Genomic DNA, 22139 nt, shown 5'->3' with positions numbered 1-22139 from the left:
AAAGCACGAGTTATCTTGATGCTTTGACAAAGTCATTTCTGCAGATTGCCCACTGGGCACACACTGGTTGAATCAACGTTGTTTCCACGTCATTTCAATGAAAATGTGTTGAACCAACGTGGAAAAGATGTTGTATTGACTTCTGTGCCCAGTGGGTATTATTTATTTAATGTGATTAATGATAAGTTTTAAGGTAAAACAAATATATGTCCCTCATTTTAAGGTCAACCATTTTATGTGAACTTAGCTTTCGTTTTAAAATGGTAAAACTATTCCTTTTTAAATAATAATTTAAACAAAGTATTGAACATCTAATAGTCATTTTTACATTTTACATTTTTTTTGTCATTTAGCAGAGGCGCTTACCCAGAGCGGCTTAAAGTAACGAGTGCATACATATTCATACTTTTTCGTACTAGTCCCCCGTGGGAATCTAACCCACAATCCTGGCGTTGCAAGCACCATGCTCTACCAACTGAGCAAAACGGGACTATAGTCAAATCATAGTGTAAAAACCGGTGAACTGATTCTACTCTTTTTGGCAATTTTCGGGTGTTCGGTGGTGGAAAACTGGGCGGGTTGAGCATAACACGTCAACCCTGTTACCAATAGATAGACAGGCTAGACATGTTAACAATTTCATTTTTTTTGTGTGAATCTTGCATTCAGTTGCCCCTCCCGTTTGCACAGAACAAGCTTCCATTCTCTGTCACAAGGCTATTTATGTCTGATTTAAGATGAATTCGTCGACCCTGTGGTCAACCATGTTACTTTATTTGGTACTTAATAGGCACGTACTATATATATATATTTTATTTAACCACTTGAGATGGGAAAATACATTGTTTATTAAGTTGAACATGTGCTCTTTATGACAGAATGATACAATTAGGTGAAATAACATGTTTTTCCCCACCAAGTTGCACTACTCAAAGGGCACCTAATTGGAACGACCCGGCTATAGGCGTAGTTCCGTTTATAATTTGTATTTTGTGGAGATCGGGCATCAACTTAAATCCTGCCATCTCTTTTTAAAATTCTATAACATCATGAGTTAATCTATCTCCCCAATACAATGACGACTCGTGCTTTTTATGTGTTGGAAAACTCTGGCAGATCAAACAAGCATAAACTGACAGAAAAGCTCCCTCGAGGTTTAGGCTACATAAACCAGTGTAATACCAGAAGCCTACTGCATCTCTCACATTGAAAACCCGTCTATAGTATTGATATTGTGATCACGTTCCAGGGGGAGGGCTTAACAAACCGTGAACCACACATGGGACTATTGATTCCCCAAAAGCTAATGGGGAAAATCATCATCAATGTCTTATCGACATTTAAGACATCGATATATTCCATTCACTTACTGCACTCTCTCTGAAAACTTTGTTTACATTTGACGCAGTCAAAATAGATTAGGCCTATTTATCCCGTAAACTATCCCCGAAGCTGCCCTTCATGCTCTATGGTTTTTATGCGCATCGCATGCATTTGTCTCTACTATACAAAGTCTTGATTCTAGATGTTTCTGCAGCACTTCTCACTAAAACCCGCGCATAGCTATCCAGGGTGATTACCAATATGAATGATGGAATCCGCTCCGGCAGAATTGCATTGCAATATCCACAGGGAAAGGCAGATCAACAGCAACTCCATCTCCGGCTTTTAGCGAAGCAGCTCATCCAAGCATTCTCGGCTGTCCGACAATCAATTGGGGCACCACAAACAATGTCCAAAAACGCTGCAAATCACAACTATCGTTCAGAAGCCTCAAAACGCAGGAAACACTAAAGAAAAAGTAACAACTATATTTATAACAGGGGAAATAACTATTTAAAACGGAAAGTGAAGGGGAAATAAGGGAAGAAAGGCTGGGAACCCCGTTATTATATTCAAAGACAGATAGTGAGCCTGGCGTTCCTTCTCTCGCTCTCGCCTTCTCCAGCGCTCACGGTGTCTAAAAGCATGGCAAGCTGCAAAAATGCGGAGGGACACCCCCCCTACTCTCTCTCTCTCACACACACACACACGCGCGCGCACATACACACACACACACAAACACACACAGCCTACACACACCTTCTAAATAAAGCATTCGCTCGTACGCCCGACCCACGTGACTGCAGAGACTTCACGTCTCGGTGCTGTCTGGAGAAGCCAGGTAAAATGGAATTTGTTCTAGCCGGAGAGAGACGCGGGCAGAGCGCACTGTTTTTATTTCAGAGTAGTGGCTGATGAGGGCTGATAGACAACTAACTATACAGTGTATGCTTGGATGCAGGTTACTAAATTCATGCAAACACTGAATAGCCTAAATCATTGCGGTAGGCCTACACGATAAACATTTGTAGTCTGATCGAAAATTATATGGTTCTGCAAGTAAGTTTTATGACCCATGCAAAACAAAATGTTATGAGTTACAAGGTATGATTTCATATAGGATAATGTCAAGAAAAGTAACGAGCAGAGCAACTGGGCCAGAGAAGACGCGGGCGCAGATGTTAAGCCGAAGAAGATCCATAAGGTGATCACCGGTGAAAGGTGATGGATAACGGACAGACGTTTGACAGACCTTATCATTTTCAGCGCAGAAGTTACGGTCATAGGAAACAGCAAGCGAAAAACCCAAATTGATTTGGTAACAGTGGGATTTGACCAGAAGTGGGGATTGAGGAACTGCAAACATTTGATGCAAATTAAGTCTGATGATTATGCCTTTATGCTTTGCTTGACTGACTGATTGTTTGATCTCTTCACAAAACGCCGAACAAGCGAATTAATGGACAACTTCTGTGGCGATAGTGTTGAATGCCTATATGCTAAAACCTGAGGATGAATTAATCAATGTCATGTCATATTGAACCAAATCCAATTTTATGCAGGTTTACAATTCCATGGATTTAAACAGGATGGGGTTAAATTATGCATGACAATTTATTTAATTGTTATTTTAACCACTCACGGACAGCTGCTGAGAAGAAATCTCAAGTGCAAGATGAATATGCACGATAGGCATAATCTTACAATTAAAGGATATTTCTTGTGACTGAGCATAAACGGAAATCTCTCTTAATTGTTTGGTTAGGTCTACCAGGTTCATCAGCTTCAGCACCACTGAAGTGGACAGCGCCTTCAGAAAACGCTACAAGGACCGCTTGACTAGACTGAACTAGGAGTGATCACTGTGTAGATGGCAGACAACGATGCAGGACTTCATGCTGCATTAATTGTTGTTTGAATAACGTATTGTGTTGTCTAAAATATAAATTCGGTTGTAAATGTTAGATAAGACACATTTCATAACTTCAATGGCACACATAATTTGGTCTAACTTGCATAGTAGATAACTAAACTGGAACATTAACCAAGCTCGCCCAACGGAACACAGACATCCATGCACCAATGCCCTAAAATTCAGTTCAAATTGCAGCTCACATACCGCCCCTACTGGCCACTCTACGTACTATGACTGCACCTGTGTATTCCCTGCTCATCTCTCCTTGCCCTGAGGAGCATAATAAAACACCAGCATCATTGTATTATTTATTTTTCAGACACATTCAGTGGTTAATTATGTGACAGGGTGAGAGGAGAGGGACAATACATTAGGTTAGGTGATTGAAGGTTACTGAAGAAGATTGCTGCATGCGGCTTTACTGAGAAAAAGCTGGTTCTGTCAACCTCGGAGGATTATTGAATGAGCCCACTCAAGTAAACACCATCATTGATTGAATGACTTTAGATGTATTAGGACACTCAATTATTTAAGCATTTGTTAAACTAAGATATACACATTCATAATCTTTGTTATTTGGTTTTCGGGGAGACTTACGTAGAACCTGTTTCCTACACCCAGATTAAGCCCATTGCTGGACTATTAAGAACTTTCAATTAAGAAATTGAGCATATTTTATGCTGTGCCCAATAAAATTATCTTCCACTCATCTAATTTCCACTAATACAATGCATTCAGAAGGTATTCAGACCCCTTGACTTTTTCCCACATTTTGTTACGTTACAGCCTTATTCTAAAATGGATTAAATGATCATTTCCCCCATCAATCTACACACAATACCTCATAATGACAAAGCAGAAAAAACAGGTTTGTAGATAAATAAAAAACAGAAAAACCTTATTTACATAACTATTCAGACCGTTTGCTATGCGACTCGAAATTGAGCTCAGGTGCACCCTGTTTTCATTGATCATCCTTGAGATGTTTCTACAACTTGATTGGAGTCCACCTGTGGTAAATTCAATTGATTGGACATGATTTCGAAAGGCACACACCTGTCTATATAAGGTCCCACAGTTGACAGTGCATGTCAGAGCAAAAACCTAGCCATGAGGACAAAGTACATGTCCGTAGAGCTCAGAAACAGGATTGTGTCAATGCACAGATCTGGGGAAGGGTACCAAAACATTTCTGCAGCATTGAAGGTCCCCAAGAACACAGCGGCCTCCATCATTCTTAAATGGAAGAAGTTTGGAACCACCAAGACTCATCCAAGAGCTGGCCGCCCGGCCAAACTGAGCAATCGGGGGAGAAGGGCCTTGGTCAGGGTGGTGACCAAGAACCCGATGGTCACTCTGACAGAACTCTAGAGTTCCTCTGTGGAGATGGGAGAACCTTCCAGAAGGACAACCATCTCTTCAGCATTCCACCAATCAGGCCTTTATTTATGGGCAGGTGGGACCACCTGGCCAAGATCCGGTGAAAATGCAGAGCGCCAAATTCAAAATACAGAAATACTCATAATAAACATTCATAAAATATACAAGTATTATACATTTGCTTAAAGATGAACTTCTTGTTAATCCAGCCGCTGTGTCAGATTTCAAAAGGCTTTACGGCGAAAGCATACCATGCGATTATTTGAGGATAGCGTCCCACTTACAAAAGCATACAAACATTTTCCAGCCAAGTAGAGGAGTCACAAAAGTTAGAAATAGCGCTAAAAGTAATCACTTACCTTTGATGATCTTCATATGGTTGCACCAACAAGACTCCCTGTTACACAATAAATGTTTGTTTTGTTTGATAAAGTCCCTCTTTATGTCCCAAAAACTCTGTTTTGTTGGCACGTTTTGTTCAGTAATCCACTGGCTCCAGGGCGGTCGAATGCAGACGCAGACAAATACATCCTAATAGTACCAGTAAAGTTCGTTGAAACATATCAAACAATGTTTATAATTAATCCTCAGGTTGTCTATTGTCTAAATAATCAATAATATTTCAACCGGACAATGGCGTTTTCAATAGAAAAGAAAAACAACGAACGGCGCGCGCGCAAAGCAACTCTGCATTCTTCCCCTGTCCTCTGACTAAAAGGTATTTTTACTCATCGTTTTTGAAAATACAAGCCTGAAAGCATGTCTAAAGACTGTTGACATCTAGTGGAAGACATAGGAACTGCAATCTGGGCCCTAACCCATAACATTGTCAATAGGCATTCAATGGAAAACAATTCACATAAAAAAAATCCCACTTCCTGAATGGATTTTCCTCGGGTTTTTGCCTGCCATATCAGTTTTGTTATACTCACAGACATTGTTTTAACAGTTTTAGAAACTTCAGAGTGTTTTCTATCCAATAGTACCATGCATATGCATATCCTCGCTTCTGGGCCTGAGTAACAGGCAGTTTACTTTGGGCACGTTTGTCATCCAAACTTCAAAATACTGCCCTCTACCCAAGACCCTTATGGTAGGGTGGCCAGACGGTAGCCACTCCTCAGTAAAAGGCACATGACAGCCTGCTTGGAGTTTGCCAAAAGGCACCTAAAGGACTCTCTTACCATGAGAAACAAGATTTTCTGGTCTGATAAAAACAAGATTGAACTCTTTGGCCTGAATGCCAAGCGTCCCGTCTGGAGGAAAACTGGCACCATCCCTATGGTGAAACATGGTGGTGGCAGGATCATACTGTGGGGATGTTTTTCAGTGCCAGGCACTGGGAGACTAGTCAGGATCGAGGGAAAGATGAACGGAGCAAAGTACAGAGCGATCCTTGATGAAAACCTACTCCAGAGCACTCAGGACCTCAGACTGGTTCGAATGTTCACCTTCCAACAAGACAACGATGCTAAGCACACAGCCAAGACAACACAGGAGTGGCTTTGTGACAAGTCTCTGAATGTCATTGAGTGGCCCAGACAGAGCCCGGACTTGAACCCGATCAAACATCTCTGGAGAGACCTGAAAATGGCTGTACAGCGACGCTCCCCATCCATCCTGACAGAGAGAGGATATGCAGAGAAGAATGGGAGAAACTCTCCAAATACAGGTGTGCCAAGCTTCTAGCGTTATACCCAAGAAGACTCGAGGCCGTAATTGCTGCCAATGGTGCTTCAACAAAGTGTTGAGTAAAGTGTCTGAATACTTACATAAAGGTGATGTTTCTGTTTTTATTTTCAATAAATTTGCAAAACTTGATAAAAACCTGTTTTTACTTTGTAATTATGGGGTATTGTATGTAGATTGATAAGTTTATCCATTTTATAATAAGGCTGTAACGTAACAAAATGTGGAAATAATCAAGGGATCTGAATACTTCAGAATGCACCGTATATGAATGGACAAGATGTAGTTGCTATTCCTTATCATTTATACATATCAACAGATCAGTGGTAAAGAGAGAGGGGAGTATGGGAATGTTTTATGATAAGACATATTGATGGATACTTAAATTAGCGATGGCTGACTAATTTAACTGCTCCCACCCATACAGTATAACCGTAGTTGTTATAGCTGGTACATATACTATGTCTGTGAGAGGCACTGGGATTATCAAAGGAATCTTAATTCCACACCCGTCTGTGAAGTTTAAACATGTAACGTGTAATAGACATGAAATTAGAGGTACACTATCAGAAAGAATACAACTGACTCCAATGACGCTTGACTATTTGCATGTACATGGGATGGGAATGTAATTTCCATCAATCAAAAGAGTAGTGGGCTATAATATATTCGGTTTATTAAGGTACTTCATATGAAACCAATTCTGTATTCTATTTCCAAGCAGTTTATAATCTCACATTTATGGGCTGTTTTTGTGGTCTGTTCATACTGTTCGTTTTGGGTCAAAATATATCCCATTGAGATATACCCACAGTATTGTGTTCTCTTCACTTCTACTCATCAAGGTTGTCAACATTTAACACATCGAAAGTGCTCTGAACAGGCCTTCGAAACATTGCCATGAGGGCGAGCGCTGGCTTTGAGTGATGACAGTGGCATTTCATTGTCACTCAAGCCAGATTCATTAACATTAACAGTTTGAGTAATGAGGTTTGAGCAATTGATCAACAGTTTGAGCAACTGAGGAGTGGCATAGAAAATAGTTTGGGAGGTGGGCGAAAAGTTGATTTAGATTAAGAGATTCTGTCTGTCACATTGGTCCACCGAAGCACAGTGGTTAGAGCAAATAAAACCTGCAATTAAAATAATTTAGGTATGCATGGTTAATGACGACCACTACCGTTCACCATTTTTCACAGTCACTGTCCATCACCAAACTATATTTCTAAATGAGCGTATACACTGTGTACCCAGCGTCAGATCAGGAAATTTAAATGTGTCACGCGCTGATCTCTTTCACCTGTCCTTGTGATTGTCTCCAGCCCCCAAAGCTGTCGCCCATCTTCCCCATTATCCCTTGTGTATTTATACCTGTATTCGCTTTTTGTCTGTTGCCAGTTCATCTTGTTTGTCAAGTCAACCAGCATTTTTCTCAGCTCCTGCTTTTCCCCAGTCTCTCTTTTTCTCGCCCTACTGGTTTTGACGCTTGCCTGACCTGACCCTGAGCCTGCCTGCCGTCCTGTACCTTTGCCCCACCACTCTGGATTATCGACCCCTGCCTGACCTGACCCTGAGCCTGCCTGCCGTCCTGTACCTTTGCCCCACCACTCTGGATTATCGACCCCTGCCTGACCTGACCCTGAGCCTGCCTGCCGTCCTGTACCTTTGCCCCACCACTCTGGATTATCGACCCCTGCCTGACCTGACCCTGAGCCTGCCTGCCGTCCTGTACCTTTGCCCCACCACTCTGGATTATCGACCTCTGTCTGACCTGACCCTGAGCCTGCCTGCCGTCCTGTACCTTTGCCCCACCACTCTGGATTATCGACCCCTGCCTGACCTGACCCTGAGCCTGCCTGCCGTTCTGTACCTTTGCCCCACCACTCTGGATTATCGACCCCTGCCTGCCTTGACCTGTGGTTTGCCTGCCCCTATTGCTGTAATAAACATTGTTACTTCAACACAGTCTGCACTTGGGTCTTACCTGAAACGTTGTAAAATGAGCAATTCGTTATACTTACATCAAGATTTAAAGTGCAGGAATAATTTCCTTTGAACAAAGGTAATGACTCTCAAATCCCTGTTCAATCCCCAGTCATTGCCTCATAGCTTGGGGCAGCACAGTGCAGATGGTTGGCTGTGAATTGACTGTTGTTTACAATCGAATTACTACTGTACACACATGCATGCCGTTTTGTAATTGGCCTCCGCCATGATGCGCATTGTTTTGTTTATTCACGATAGGCTACTCCTCGAGGGGAAATGTATTCAACTCAGTTGTGTGTACTGAACATTAAACCAATATATTGGTTTACTTAAGTCCAGGGAGACCGCAGGGATTGTCTCACCTCTGCCACCAATGTAGCAACCGAAGGGGAACAGACAGAATACTTTACAATTTAAATGCCATGGCAAATGTTTCTTCTACAGTGAGGGAAAAAAGTATTTGATCCACTGCTGATTTTGTACGTTTGCCCACTGACAAAGAAAGGATCCGTCTATAATTTTAATGGTAGGTTTATTTGAACAGTGAGAGACAGAATAAAAAAATAAATAAATGCATGTCAATAATGTTATAAATTGTTTTGCATTTTAATGAGCGAAGTAAGTATTTGACCCTCTCTCATTCAGAAAGATTTCTGGCTCCCAGGTATCTTTTATACAGGTAACGAGCTGAGGTTAGGAGCACACTCTTAAAGGGACTGCTCCTAATCTCAGTTTGTTACCTGTATAAAAGACACCTGTCCACAGAAGCAATCAATCAGATTCCAAACTCTCCACCATGGCCAAGACCAAAGAGCTCTCCAAGGATGTCAGGGACAAGATTATAGACCTACACAAGGCTGGAATGGGCTACAAGACCATCGCCAAGCAGCTTGGTGAGAAGGTGCGATTATTCGCAAATGGAAGACACACAAAATAACTGTCAATCTCCCTCGGCCTGGGGCTCCATGCAAGATCTCACCTCGTGAAGTTGCAATGATCACGAGAACGGTGAGGAATCAGCCCAGAACTATACGGGAGGATCTTGTCAATGATTTCAAGGCAGCTGGGACCATAGTCACCAAGAAAACAATTGGTAACACACTACGCTGTGAAGGACTGAAATCCTGCAGCGCCTGCAAGGTCCCCCTGCTCAAGAAAGCACATATACATGCCCGTCTGAAGTTTGCCAATGAACATCTGAATGATTCAGAGGACAACTGGGTGAAAGTGTTGGGGTCAGATGGGACCAAAATGGAGCTCTTTGGCATCAACTCAACTCACCGTGTTTGGAGGAGGAGGAATGCTGCCTATGACCCCAAGAACACCATCCCCACCATCAAACATGGAGGTGGAAACATTATGCTTTGGGGGTGTTTTTCTGCTAAGGGGACAGGACAACTTCACCGCGTCAAAGGGACGATGGACGGGGCCATGTACCGTCAAATCTTGGGTGAGAACCTCCTTCAATCAGCCAGGGCATTGAAAATGTGTCATGGATGGGTATTCCAGCATGACAATGACCCAAAACACACAGCCAAGGCAACAAAGGAGTGGCTCAAGAAGAAGCACATTATTGTCCTGGAGTGGCCTAGCCAGTCTCCAGACCTTAATCCCATAGAAAATCTGTGGAGGGAGCTGAAGGTTCGAGTTGCCAAACGTCAGCCTCAAAACCTTAATGACTTGGAGAAGATCTGCAAAGAGGAGTGGGAAAAAATCCCTCCTGAGATTTGTGCAAACCTGGTGGCCAACTACAAGAAACGTCTGACCTCTGTGATTGCCAACAAGGGTTTTGCCACCAAGTACTAAGTCATGTTTTGTAGAGGGGTCAAATACTTATTTCCCTCATTAAAATGCAAATCATTTAATACAATTTTTGACATGCGTTTTTTTTTATTATTTTTTTTACAGGTAACTGTTCAAATAAACCTACCATTAAAATTATAGACTGATCAATTCTTTGTCAGTGGGCAAACGTACAAAATCAGCAGGGGATCAAATACTTCTTTTCCCTCACTGTATCAATAAGCAATGAGATAAAAAAAAGATGTAGTTATTTAGTTTATTAGAAATAAACTCTAGCTTGTATTACCCTGGAGGGGGTGGTAACAGGTCGACCTACAAGACAATATTAATTGAAATGATGTGCCCCAGCTAGATGACACTCATGAGTGGACAGCAGAGTTGCACACACACACACAAATCCCCTACACGGTGACATGAATGTGTGATTGTATGTATGTCCTACATGTGCAGGTAATCTGTGTAGAGGCCAGAAATAAATGACCAGACATGGGGTCATCACAGACCTCCCTGCCTCAATATGCAGGTTAGCACATATAAAGGAGAGAGAGGGGGGAGGGAAAGGAAGAGAGGAGACAGAAAGAGGAGGAGAATATTGATAATTGAGGCCATGTTTGTTTAGAAAATTATGTAGGCTATCTTCCAAAGAAGTTCACACATGCACGCATGCACGCATGCACACACACACACACACACACACACACACACACACACACACACACACACACACACACACACACACACACTTCTTATACAAGTATGGGCTCAGCATCTTACAACTTGATAATTTTTTATTGCAGTATAAGAGAAATAAAGAACACCCCCAAGAAAAAGGATTGGTTCCCAAAATGTTAACCTAAAGCCTAGTACACATCTATCAGACAAGACAGTTTAGAGGAAGTTTGCTTAACTAACCTTTTACTGCAATGGGTTAAATCAGGCCTTTAAAAAAGACACCTGTACCATGGCAGACACACAGTTGAAGTTGGAAGTTTACATACCATTAGGCTAGAATCATTAAAACTCATTTTTCAACCACTTCACAAATTTCTTGTTAACAAAATATAGTTTTGGCAAGTCGGTTAGGACATCTACTTTGTGCATGACACAATACATTTATCCAACATTTGTTTACAGACAGATTAATTCACTGCATCAGAAATCCAGTGGGTCCGAAGTTTACATACACTAAGTTGACTGTGCCTTTAATCAGCTTGGAAAATTCCCCAAAAATGATGTCATGGCTTTAGAAGCTTCTTCTAAGCTAATTGACATCATTTGAGTCAATTGGAGGTGTAGCTGTGGATGTATTTCATGGCCTACCTTCAAACTCCCACAGAGTGGAGTGGTCGTTTGCAACAACGTGATGTGCCCTTTCTGTTCAAGGTGGAAGCAGATTGACTTTTCCAATTTTGAGTGGGCTTGGCTTTAATGAAGCGTTTGACATTTTTCTTCGCAACTTTTGTATCAGAGTCTACAGACAAAGCCCGGGGGCTTGTTTCTTGATCAAGCGGGCCCTGGATAGGGTCTTAAATGAGAGCGGGAGAAATTTGAACTTTAACGTCCTCGCTATGGGTGTTAATTTCTGCGGACCTGGTGTAGCGTAATTCCCCGTCTAGTCCTTGTGACTTATCTTTTACCCTTTTCTCAAATTGTTCTCGCTTTAGTTCTTCCCGTAGTGGGACTTCTGGGGAACATTGGTCTACGTTTTGATCGTCCTTCAACCCTTTGTTACCCTTGTGCTCTGACACTTTGTGTGGGTTGGGTGCAGGAACGTAGCGAACAGGTCGATTGTAGCGGTAGTCGTTTTGAAGGCGACGTACTTTACAGTTATTTCGACCGCGGCGGTTATTGGAATCATGGTTTCGTGGTAGAAACTGTTGTTGTGCGTCATCTCTCGACGCTCCAATACCTGATAATGCACCCTCTAACTGGAGTGAGTGCTCCTGGTCAAACTTCAAAACCGAGTGGTCAGGGCTCTTAGCGTTGCGAGCTTTTGATGCCTCAAAAGCTGTGCTTGCAAGCTCTCTGAGTTGTAAGATAGGCAAGCCAACGTGGGCTGCAGGGCCCAAGTAGGTAATGAAGGTGGGATACATGTTCGACAGAAACATATGTTTGAATGGTAACAGCTCTTCCATTCCTGTTTCCGTGAGTAGGCCAAAGTAAGCTGAACGAAGCCTATGGTAGAAAGCTTGTGGGTGTTCGTTGCGAGCTTGTTTGACCGTGTTAGCCAGTGAGGTATCGTGTTTGCGAGTCGCAGAACCACTGAATTCTAATTTCAAAGCTGTGGCAAGTTTAGCGTAGTCATTTAGCACGTGTTGCTGTTGTAGGCGAATGAACCTCGTCACGTGTCTATTCGACGTTCGCTTCAACAGGTAAACCCTGTCAGAACCCGTAGCATTCGGGTAGCCACCCAACGCATCCTCTATGTCAGCTAGGAACGTCTCAGTATCGTTTGGCTGACCTGGAACGGGGTCAAAGGTGGGGAAATTCTTGACGAGTTTGTCAAGGTATTCCGCGCCAAGCGGGCGGAGAGGGTTGGCTTCATCCTGTGGAGAAATTTCTCCATATTACTCAGTGCCGAATGGCCAAGAGGAGAAGACTGAGGGACACATGATGGAGGCAATGTCTGAAACCTATCGTCTTCACTCCTTTGAGTACCGGACTCCGGTTGCTTGGATGGGTAGTCATGCTGTAGAGCGTGACCATTCTGGACTTCCTCCAGATGGTACCTAAGGGTGGTCTTCTGCTGCATTGCAGAGTCCACTTGAGCGCTTAGAGTACCAATTTTGGACACGTGAGTGTCACACCTGCTCCTTTCGGTCTCAAACTTATCTGTCATGGTTTGCAGATAGAGGTCTCGAGTACGGAGAGAGAGATTCAGTGATGAGATTTCCTCTGCTTGCTTAGAAATCAATATTTCCATCCGCATCACCTGAGTTCTCTCATCATTCATTTGGTCAGCAACTTCAATAAGTTCTGCTGATTTGTCATCCAACTTTGTCATTGTGTTCATCAACTGATCGTCTTTGGTCTGCAGAATTTGGAGTAGAACATTGTTACCTTGAGTAACGTTCAACAAAACTGCCTGCATGTTATCAAATTGCGCGTTCCTGTTTGTAGATAACTCGACAGATTTATCTAGTTTGGCGTGGACTACATCGCATTTAGTTTTGGCTAAATCGAGTTGTTCCTGCAGACGATGATTTTGTTGGAGAGTTTGTGCTCGTTCATCGTCATAAGTATTTGCAATTACTTTTAATTCTTCCGATTTCAAACGCAGTTCCTCGACTAGCAGAATGTTTTCATTTCCTGCTTTTGTCAATAGTTGCTCAGTTCTCTCCACCTTTTCCCTCATGTTAGCCATGTCTTGCACGTGCTTCAGCTGTGCACTGTGGTATTGGATCGATGCCAACCTTTGATGGCGATACATAAGTGCTAAAGTGGAGAGAACCGTCACAAAGCCTGTGTTTGATGGTTGATTTTGGAGAGCGTTCGCAATTTCGGCTGTGTTTTCGCTAATGTCATAATTAGGGTTGGTATCCCTGCTGAGGTCAGAGATCGATCCTTTTATGGGTTGAGGTTCACTAATTAGCGGAGGAGTGGTGACCACCTCCTTTGGTAGCTTGCACATTAGAAACATTTAGAGGAAAAATGTTCCTATTTTTTTTTCAATGTTTGGGTTTGGAATTCATTGGAAGCTGCAAAGACAAGTTTAATCTATTCATAGATGTTGACGAACCATCAGTACTGTACCAGTAATGTGGAAGTTGGACGTGAATGAATTTGCAAAAGCAAATTGAATTAATTAATCAATGCCAATGATTAATCCTACCTGGGTAGGCTATCTGGGTATTAAACTTGAATTAACCTGAGAGGTTGCTTCATCCAGGTTAATATGGGAAGTTTGAAAGTGTCTCATTTGATTGCAAGAACATTAAGGTATGTTCAACCATTTAATTTATTAAATTGAATGAGATGATAATCCATACAATCTCCATTGATTGGATATCATAAGTGTAAACAGTAGTTCAAATGTTGGGAACACTCCCCACTATGGTACACTTATTCCTTGGGCCGAAGCCACATGGGATTCCCGCGGGGGCGGGACTTCTGTCAGTACTGGATTACTGAATGGGTTTTGCAAAAACCAAATTTTACTGATCGATCAATTTTAATGATAAATCAAACCTGTATAGGCTATTTGGGATTTAAACTTTAATTAACCTGAGAGGTGTATTCATCTAGGTTAATCTGGAAAAAAGATTACAATGTCTCATTTAGAAAACTCATCAATTTGGATATTATTTAAAAGATCCACTTGAGAATGTAAATCTGGCAATTTCACTTATTAGTTCAATTGAATAAGACATCGATATCCGTCTGGATATCACGAGTAACGACTTGAGTGTCACCTGACTAATTCTTCTTGAAGGAAAGTACTGGTGACTCTTCAGAGGTCCCTGCTGGCACACGCTGAAATCAAGCGGAAGTACCCAGGGCGGGACTTCCGTTCAGCAAGGCGGAGGATTTACAATGTGGCACAAAACAAAATGGCTGTTTTCCCTTTTGTTAGCTTAGCATCTCGAGCAAGCTAATGCTACTTTATGCCTGAAAAATGCACAACATAGGATTCCCTTGGCAAGGGAAAGGTTTTACTTATAACATATTATGTTCAAACCCTTTTTGGCGATATTTGACGATGTTTTAACCGGAACTCGCGGCAAACAACGAAACGCACCGTGGTCTACTCGCATCGAAACGCGAGAGAGACAGAGAGATAGTTATCGCTGATCAAGTTAATCTCTCCTAAATTTCAATCGGCTGGCTCTTTGTCCTCGCTCGAGAAATTAATAATGACCTAGCCAACACGCGTCTGAAACGCGCGAGGCAGAAATAGCCCAGCGTTTGGCCAAACGCGCTATTTCTCAGATAGCTTTATCAGCCCTCATACAGAACTGTATAGTTTATCCTGTTAGGGCTAGGGGGCAGTATTTGCACGGCTGGATAAAAAAAATGTACCCGATTTAATCTGGTTACTAATCCTACCCAGTAACTAGAATATGCATATACTTATTATATATGGATAGAAAACACTCTAAAGTTTCTAAAACTGTTTGAATGGTGTCTGTGAGTATAACAGAACTCATTTGGCAGGCAAAACCCTGAGACATTTTCTGACAGGAAGTGGATACCTGATGTGTTGTATTACCTTTAAACCTATCCCATTGAAAAACACAGGGGCTGAGGAATATTTTGGCACTTCCTATTGCTTCCACTAGATGTCACCAGCCTTTACAAAGTGTTTTGAGTCTTCTGGAGGGAGATCTGACCGAACAAGAGCCATGGAACGATGATGGCCCATTAGACACCTGGCGCGCGAGTTCATGTTGGGTACCCTCGTTCCAATACGTTATAAAAGAGTATGCATTCGTCCACCTTGAATATTATTCATGTTCTGGTTAAAAAAGGCCCTAATGATTTATGCTATACAACGTTTGACATGTTTGAACGAACGTAAATATATTTTTCCCCTCGTTCATGACGAGAAGTCCGGCTGGCTTAGATCATGTGCTAACAAGACGGAGATCTTTGGACATAAATGATGAGCTTTTTTGAACAAAACTACATTCGTTATGGACCTGTGATACCTGGAAGTGACATCTGATGAAGAGAATCAAAGGTAATGGATTATTTACATAGTATTTTCGATTTTAGATCTCCCCAACATGACGTCTAGTCTGTATCGCAACACGTATTTTTCTGGGCGCAGTGCTCAGATTATTGCAAAGTGTGATTTCCCAGTAAGGTTATTTTTAAATCTGGCAAGTTGATTGCGTTCAAGAGATGTAAATCTATAATTCTTTAAATGACAATATAATATTTTACCAATGTTTTCTAATTTTAATTATTTAATTTGTGACGCTGACTTGACTGCCGGTTATTGGAGGGAAACGATTTCCTCAACATCAATGCCATAGTAAAACGCTGTTTTTGGATATAAATATGAACTTGATAGAACTAAAAATGCATGCATTGTCTAACATAATGTCCTAGGAGTGTCATCTGATGGAGATTGTAAAAGGTTAGTGCATCATTTTAGCTGGTTTTATGGTTTTGGTGACCCTGTCTTTGAATTGACAAAACATTACACACAACTCTTGTAAATGTACTGTCCTAACATACTCTAAATTTATGCTTTCGCCGTAAAACCTTTTTGAAATCGTAAAACGTGGTTAGATTAAGGAGATGTTTATCTTTCAAAGGGTGTAAAATAGTTGTATGTTTGAAAAATTTGAATTTTGACATTTATTTGGATTCAAATTTGCCGCTCTTGAAATGCACCTGCTGTTGATGGAGTGCTAGCGTCCCACCTAGCCCATAGAGGTTAAGCTACCCACTGACTACGTCAGAGCACAACACGGAGGCGATTCTCCAGAGCACACACGCACCAATAATTCCGGTCTACAATTCCCATAATGTATATAATAAACCTGGTATATTATGTAATCTGCTTTTCAATTTTATATAGGCTGAATCAAAATGAAAGCGTCATCCTATTTTAGATTCCTCGCAATGAGATTCCTCGCTCCAAATGTTACTGATTGAAATGACCCAAACGTGCGTCCTAGTTTTAGAGTACTCACACGGGGCACCAAATGTCGTGTCTTTGGCTATGCCGGATTAAGTGATATGACATGCTAACCTCTAAAATTCTTTCTCTAATTAATATTACCTGATTAAGCTGATCATGTAAATGTAATTAACTAGAAAGTCGGGGCACCACGGAAGAACGTTTATAGAGCCGTTATCTTCCGAATAAACTCTTAAAATACTTAGTAATACTTTACATCGATAGCAGTCAATATTAACCCTTATCTTATTTTCAGTCTCATAATGAAAGTTGTAAATTCTTGGCTATCTTCACGAACCCTGGCTAACAAGTTGAATCAGCAATACCAAATTGGGTTTAATTATTTATTTACTAAATACCTAAACTAATCACACAGAATTACATATACACAGAATACAAATGATGTCATACAGAAAACGTCCTGGTGGACGGAACCTGTATGATGGCTGGTTACACAAAGGAAAGGGGGTTGGGCTTGAATGAAAGAGCGGGAAGACTTAGGAACGAAGAAACAGCAGCTATGCTATCGTAAATACATTATCTTATGCATTCTAAATTACCACCCATTTGGAAAAGGAAAATGCAATAAATATTTACTCTGAGCTGCGCTTCGGTAGATTGGTCGTAGATGCTGGCGGGGTTGGCCAACAGATCTTCCTGTCCTCGGAAGAATGTCTCTGGTGGTAAATTGAATACGTGGTGGTATCTTTGTCTGTCTGTTAGACTGGATCCGTCGCCCGTCCTTTCCTAGCCCCCGTCTACAGTGGCCGCTGCTAACTCAACGGCTAGGAAGTATCACTTCTGTAGTGAATAAGCTCAAAGTTCATACCATTCGCCACCAAAGCTCACGCCGAGGTTGGCTTAGTTCTGTACTTGACGTGTGTCCTTCTAACGTAGAGGCTGCAGACCTCACGTACTGGAACCATGTGGTTATCTTTTCGTCAAAGGCTTATATAGTGGAGAGGGGGAAGGATGTGTTTCATCGTTTATAACCCCTGTCTCTTCACAGGGGTGGGCCACTGATCAAGCAGGGCACTTTCCTTATGAAAACCCAATTCTCTCATTTGGAAGCTAAAATTACATTTAATCTCCTAACAAACAATTTCAATATCAAACATTTAAATTGCATAACAATTCCATCTTACTCTGATAACTAGAGGGTGTATACTTTCTCAGGTACAGTTTATGTCGTCCTGTCATCAGTCATAATGTCTCAGATGACAACCGAACTGACATCCATACTTATTACGTTCCCAAGCATATTTCCAACTGGTTTTATTACCAAAATATGGTTCCTTTTCTCCATTTGTTTGATGTTCCCAGACTCTCTATATTTAACACAGGCTATTCAAGTCCTTCAGTAGGGTCAGAAAGAGAGGGGAAGGGAGAAAGGTATTTATGGGGGGGGGGGGGGTCATAAACCTTACCCACAGGCCAACGTCATGACACCTGGCTACCAAACTCCTTGCTCGGGCCAAATGTTACGCCATGCCCACCAATGTTAGTTTCTTCTCAGTCTGAAACTGAGTACTTCCCTGATGATTTCCTGAACACAAACACATTCTACCCATTCTGATTGGTCCAAGAAACCGATGGGTTGGGTCAGAGCTAGAACATATGTGCGTGAAGCAGTGTTTTTAAAGGCTGTTATTGGCTTTGATACTCTAATTGGATAGAGATGATCCAATCACTGATGAGTTTGTTTTATACAACACCCCTCATTCTGACGTCACCACAAACGACTTCAGTGATGGCAGTATCAGACTGAGCTAATGATCAGTAGCGGTGCGTGGGTAAAATCACTGAGGAAGCCAAGCCAGTAAAAAAAACATATTACAACCTATGTTGTGATAATTGAGTTGTTTGCACTATAACCCATTTGTTCATACACCACCGTGAAATACAATAAGGCCGTGGCCTGTGACAACAAAAAGACAACTGTCACACAGTGGCAGAATAAATTAAACTACACATACATTTGTTTCAGTTTCATCAAATCAAATCAAATTTATTTATATAGCCCTTCGTACATCAGCTGATATCTCAAAGTGCTATACAGAAACCCAGCCTAAAACCCCAAACAGCAAGCAAAGCATGTGAAAGAAGCACGGTGGCTAGGAAAAACTCCCTAGGAAAAACTCCCTAGAAAGGCCAAAAACCTAGGAAGAAACCTAGAGAGGAACCAGGCTATGAGGGGTGGCCAGTCCTCTTCTGGCTGTGCAGGGTGGATATTATAACAGAACATGGTCAAGATGTTAAAATGTTCATAAATGACCAGCATGGTCAAATAATAATAATCATAGTAGTTGTCGAGGGTGCAACAAGCACGTCCGGTGAACAGGTCAGGGTTCCATAGCCGCAGGCAGAACAGTTGAAGCTGGAGCAGCAGCACGGCCAGGTGGACTGGGGACAGCAAGGAGTCATCATACCAGGTAGTCCTGAGGCATGGTCCTAGGGCTCAGGTCCTCCAAGAGAAAGACAGAAAGAGAGAAAGAGAGAATTAGAGAGAGCATATTTAAATTCACACAGGACACCGGATAAGACAAGAGAAATACTCCAGATGTAACAGACTGACCCTAGCCCCCCGACACATAAACTACTGCAGCATAAATACTGGAGGCTGAGACAGGAGGGATCAGAAGACACTGTGGCCCCATCCGATGATACCCCGGACAGGGCCAAACAGGCAGGATATAACCCCACCCACTTTGCCAAAGCACAGCCCCCACACCACTAGAGGGATGTCTCCAACCACCAACTTACCGTCCTAAGACAAGGCCGAGTATAGCCCACAACGATCTCCGCCATGGCACAACCCAAGGGAGGGCGCCAACCCAGACAGGAAGACCACGTCAGTGACTCAACCCACTCAAGTGACGCACCCCTCCCATGGACGGCATGGAAGAACACCAGTAAGCCAGTGACTCAGCCCCTGTAAAAGGGTTAGAGGCAGAGAATCCCAGTGGAAAGAGGGGAACCGGCAAGGCAGAGACAGCAAGGGCGGTTCGTTGCTCCAGCCTTTCCGTTCACCTTCACACTCCTGGGCCAGACTATACTTAATCATAGGACCTACTGAAGAGATAAGTCTTCAGTAAAGACTTAAAGGTTGAGACTGAGTCTGCGTCTCTCACATTGGTAGGCAGACCATTCCATAAAAATGGAGCTCTATAGGAGAAAGCCCTACCTCCAGCCGTTTGCTTAGAAATTCTAGGGACAATTAGGAGGCCTGCGTCTTGTGACCGTAGCGTACGTGTAGGTATGTACGGCAGGACCAAATCGGAAAGATAGGTAGGAGCAAGCCCATGTAATGCTTTGTAGGTTAGCAGTAAAACCTTGAAATCAGCCCTTGCCTTAACAGGAAGCCAGTGTAGGGAGGCTAGCACTGGAGTAATATGATCAAATTTTTTGGTTCTAGTCAGGATTCTAGCAGCCGTATTTAGCACTAACTGAAGTTTGTTTAGTGCTTTATCCGGGTAGCCGGAAAGTAGAGCATTGCAGTAGTCCAACCTAGAAGTAACAAAAGCATGGATACATTTTTCTGCGTAATTTTTGGACAGAAAGTTTCTGATTTTTGCAATGTTACGTAGATGGAAAAAAGCTGTCCTTGAAACAGTCTTGATATGTTCTTCAAAAGAGAGATCAGGGTCCAGAGTAACGCCGAGGTCCTTCACAGTTTTATTTGAGACGACTGTACAACCATCCAGATTAATTGTCAGATTCAACAGAAGATCTCTTTGTTTCTTGGGACCTAGAACAAGCATCTCTGTTTTGTCCGAGTTTAAAAGTAGAAAGTTTGCAGCCATCCACTTCTTTATGTCTGAAACACAGGCTTCTAGCGAGGGAAATTTTGGGGCTTCACCATGTTTCATTGAAATGTACAGCTGTGTGTCGTCCGCATAGCAGTGAAATTTAACATTATGTTTTCGAATGACATCCCCAAGAGGTAAAATATATAGTGAAAACAATAGTGGTCCTAAAACGGAACCTTGAGGAACACCGAAATGTACAATTGATTTGTCAGAGGACAAACCATTCACAGAGACAAACTGATATCTTTCCGACAGATAAGATATAAACCAGGCCAGAACTTGTCCATGTAGACCAATTTGGGTTTCCAATCTCTCCAAAAGAATGTGGTGATCGATGGTATCAAAAGCAGCACTAAGATCTAGGAGCACGAGGACAGATGCAGAGCCTCGGTCTGACATCATTAAAAGGTCATTTACCACCTTCACAAGTGCAGTCTCAGTGCTATGATGGGGTCTAAAACCAGACTGAAGCGTTTCGTATACATTGTTTGTCTTCAGGAAGGCAGTGAGTTGCTGTGCAACAGCTTTTTCAAAAATGTTTGAGAGGAATGGAAGATTCGATATAGGCCGATAGTTTTTTTTATAATTTCTGGATCAAGATTCGGCTTTTTCAAGAGAGGCTTTATTACTGCCACTTTTAGTGAGCTTGGTACACATCCGGTGGATAGAGAGCCGTTTATTATCTTCAACATAGGAGGGCCAAGCACAGGATGCAGCTCTTTCAGTAGTTTAGTTGGAATAGGGTCCAGTATGCAGCTTGAGGGTTTGGAGGCCATGATTATTTTCATCATTGTGTCAAGAGATATAGTACTAAAAGACTTTAGTATCTCCCTTGATCCTAGGTCCTGGCAGAGTTGTGTAGACTCAGGACAATGGAGCTTTGGAGGAATACCCAGATTTAAAGAGGAGTCTGTAATTTGCTTTCTAATGATCATGATCTTTTCCTCAAAGAAGTTCATAAATTTATTACTGCTGAAGTGAAAGCCATCCTCCATTTGCGAAGGCTGCTTTTTAGTTAGCTTTGCGACAGTATCAAAAAGAAATTTCGGATTGTTCTTATTTTCCTCAATTAAGTTGGAAAAATAGAATGATCGAGCAGCAGTGAGGGCTCTTCGATACTGCACGGTACTGTCTTTCCAAGCTAGTCGGAAGACTTCCAGTTTGGTGTGGCGCCATTTCCGTTCCAATTTTCTGGAAGCTTGCTTCAGAGCTCGTGTATTTTCTGTATACCAGGGAGCTAGTTTCTTATGACAGATGTTTTTAGTTTTTAGGGGTGCAACTGCATCTAGGGTATTGCGCAAGGTTAAATTGAGTTCCTCGGTTAGGTGGTTAACTGATTTTTGTCCTCTGACGTCCTTGGGTAGGCAGAGGCAGTCTGGAAGGGCATCAAGGAATCTTTGGGTTGTCTGAGAATTTATAGCACGACTTTTAATGCTCCTTGGTTGGGGTCTGAGCAGATTATTTGTTGCGATTGCAAACGTAATAAAATGGTGGTCCGATAGTCCAGGATTATGAGGAAAAACATTAAGATCCACAACATTTATTCCATGGGACAAAACTAGGTCCAGAGTATGACTGTGGCAGTGAGTAGGTCCAGAGACAT

The 22139-nt window shown here is 42.2% G+C and overlaps 1 protein-coding gene across 1 annotated transcript in view; it reads right to left on the bottom strand.

Moving 5' to 3' along the window:
• LOC106607602 (glutamate receptor ionotropic, delta-1) overlaps positions 1-1949 on the bottom strand; it is a 480220-nt gene extending 478271 nt beyond the window's left edge. Inside the window, exon 1 of the mRNA XM_014204697.2 lies at positions 1581-1949. Coding sequence (XP_014060172.2) covers positions 1581-1659 — 79 coding nt within the window. The 5' untranslated portion in view covers positions 1660-1949. The remainder of the gene's footprint in view (positions 1-1580) is intronic.
• Between the last annotated feature and the right edge of the window lie 20190 nt (positions 1950-22139).

Source organism: Salmo salar, chromosome ssa01, assembly GCF_905237065.1.
Source record: "Salmo salar chromosome ssa01, Ssal_v3.1, whole genome shotgun sequence".
Classification (NCBI taxonomy): domain Eukaryota; kingdom Metazoa; phylum Chordata; class Actinopteri; order Salmoniformes; family Salmonidae; genus Salmo; species Salmo salar.
The sequence above is the reverse complement of the archived record's forward strand: the minus strand, read 5'-3'. Positions and strand labels throughout refer to the sequence as shown.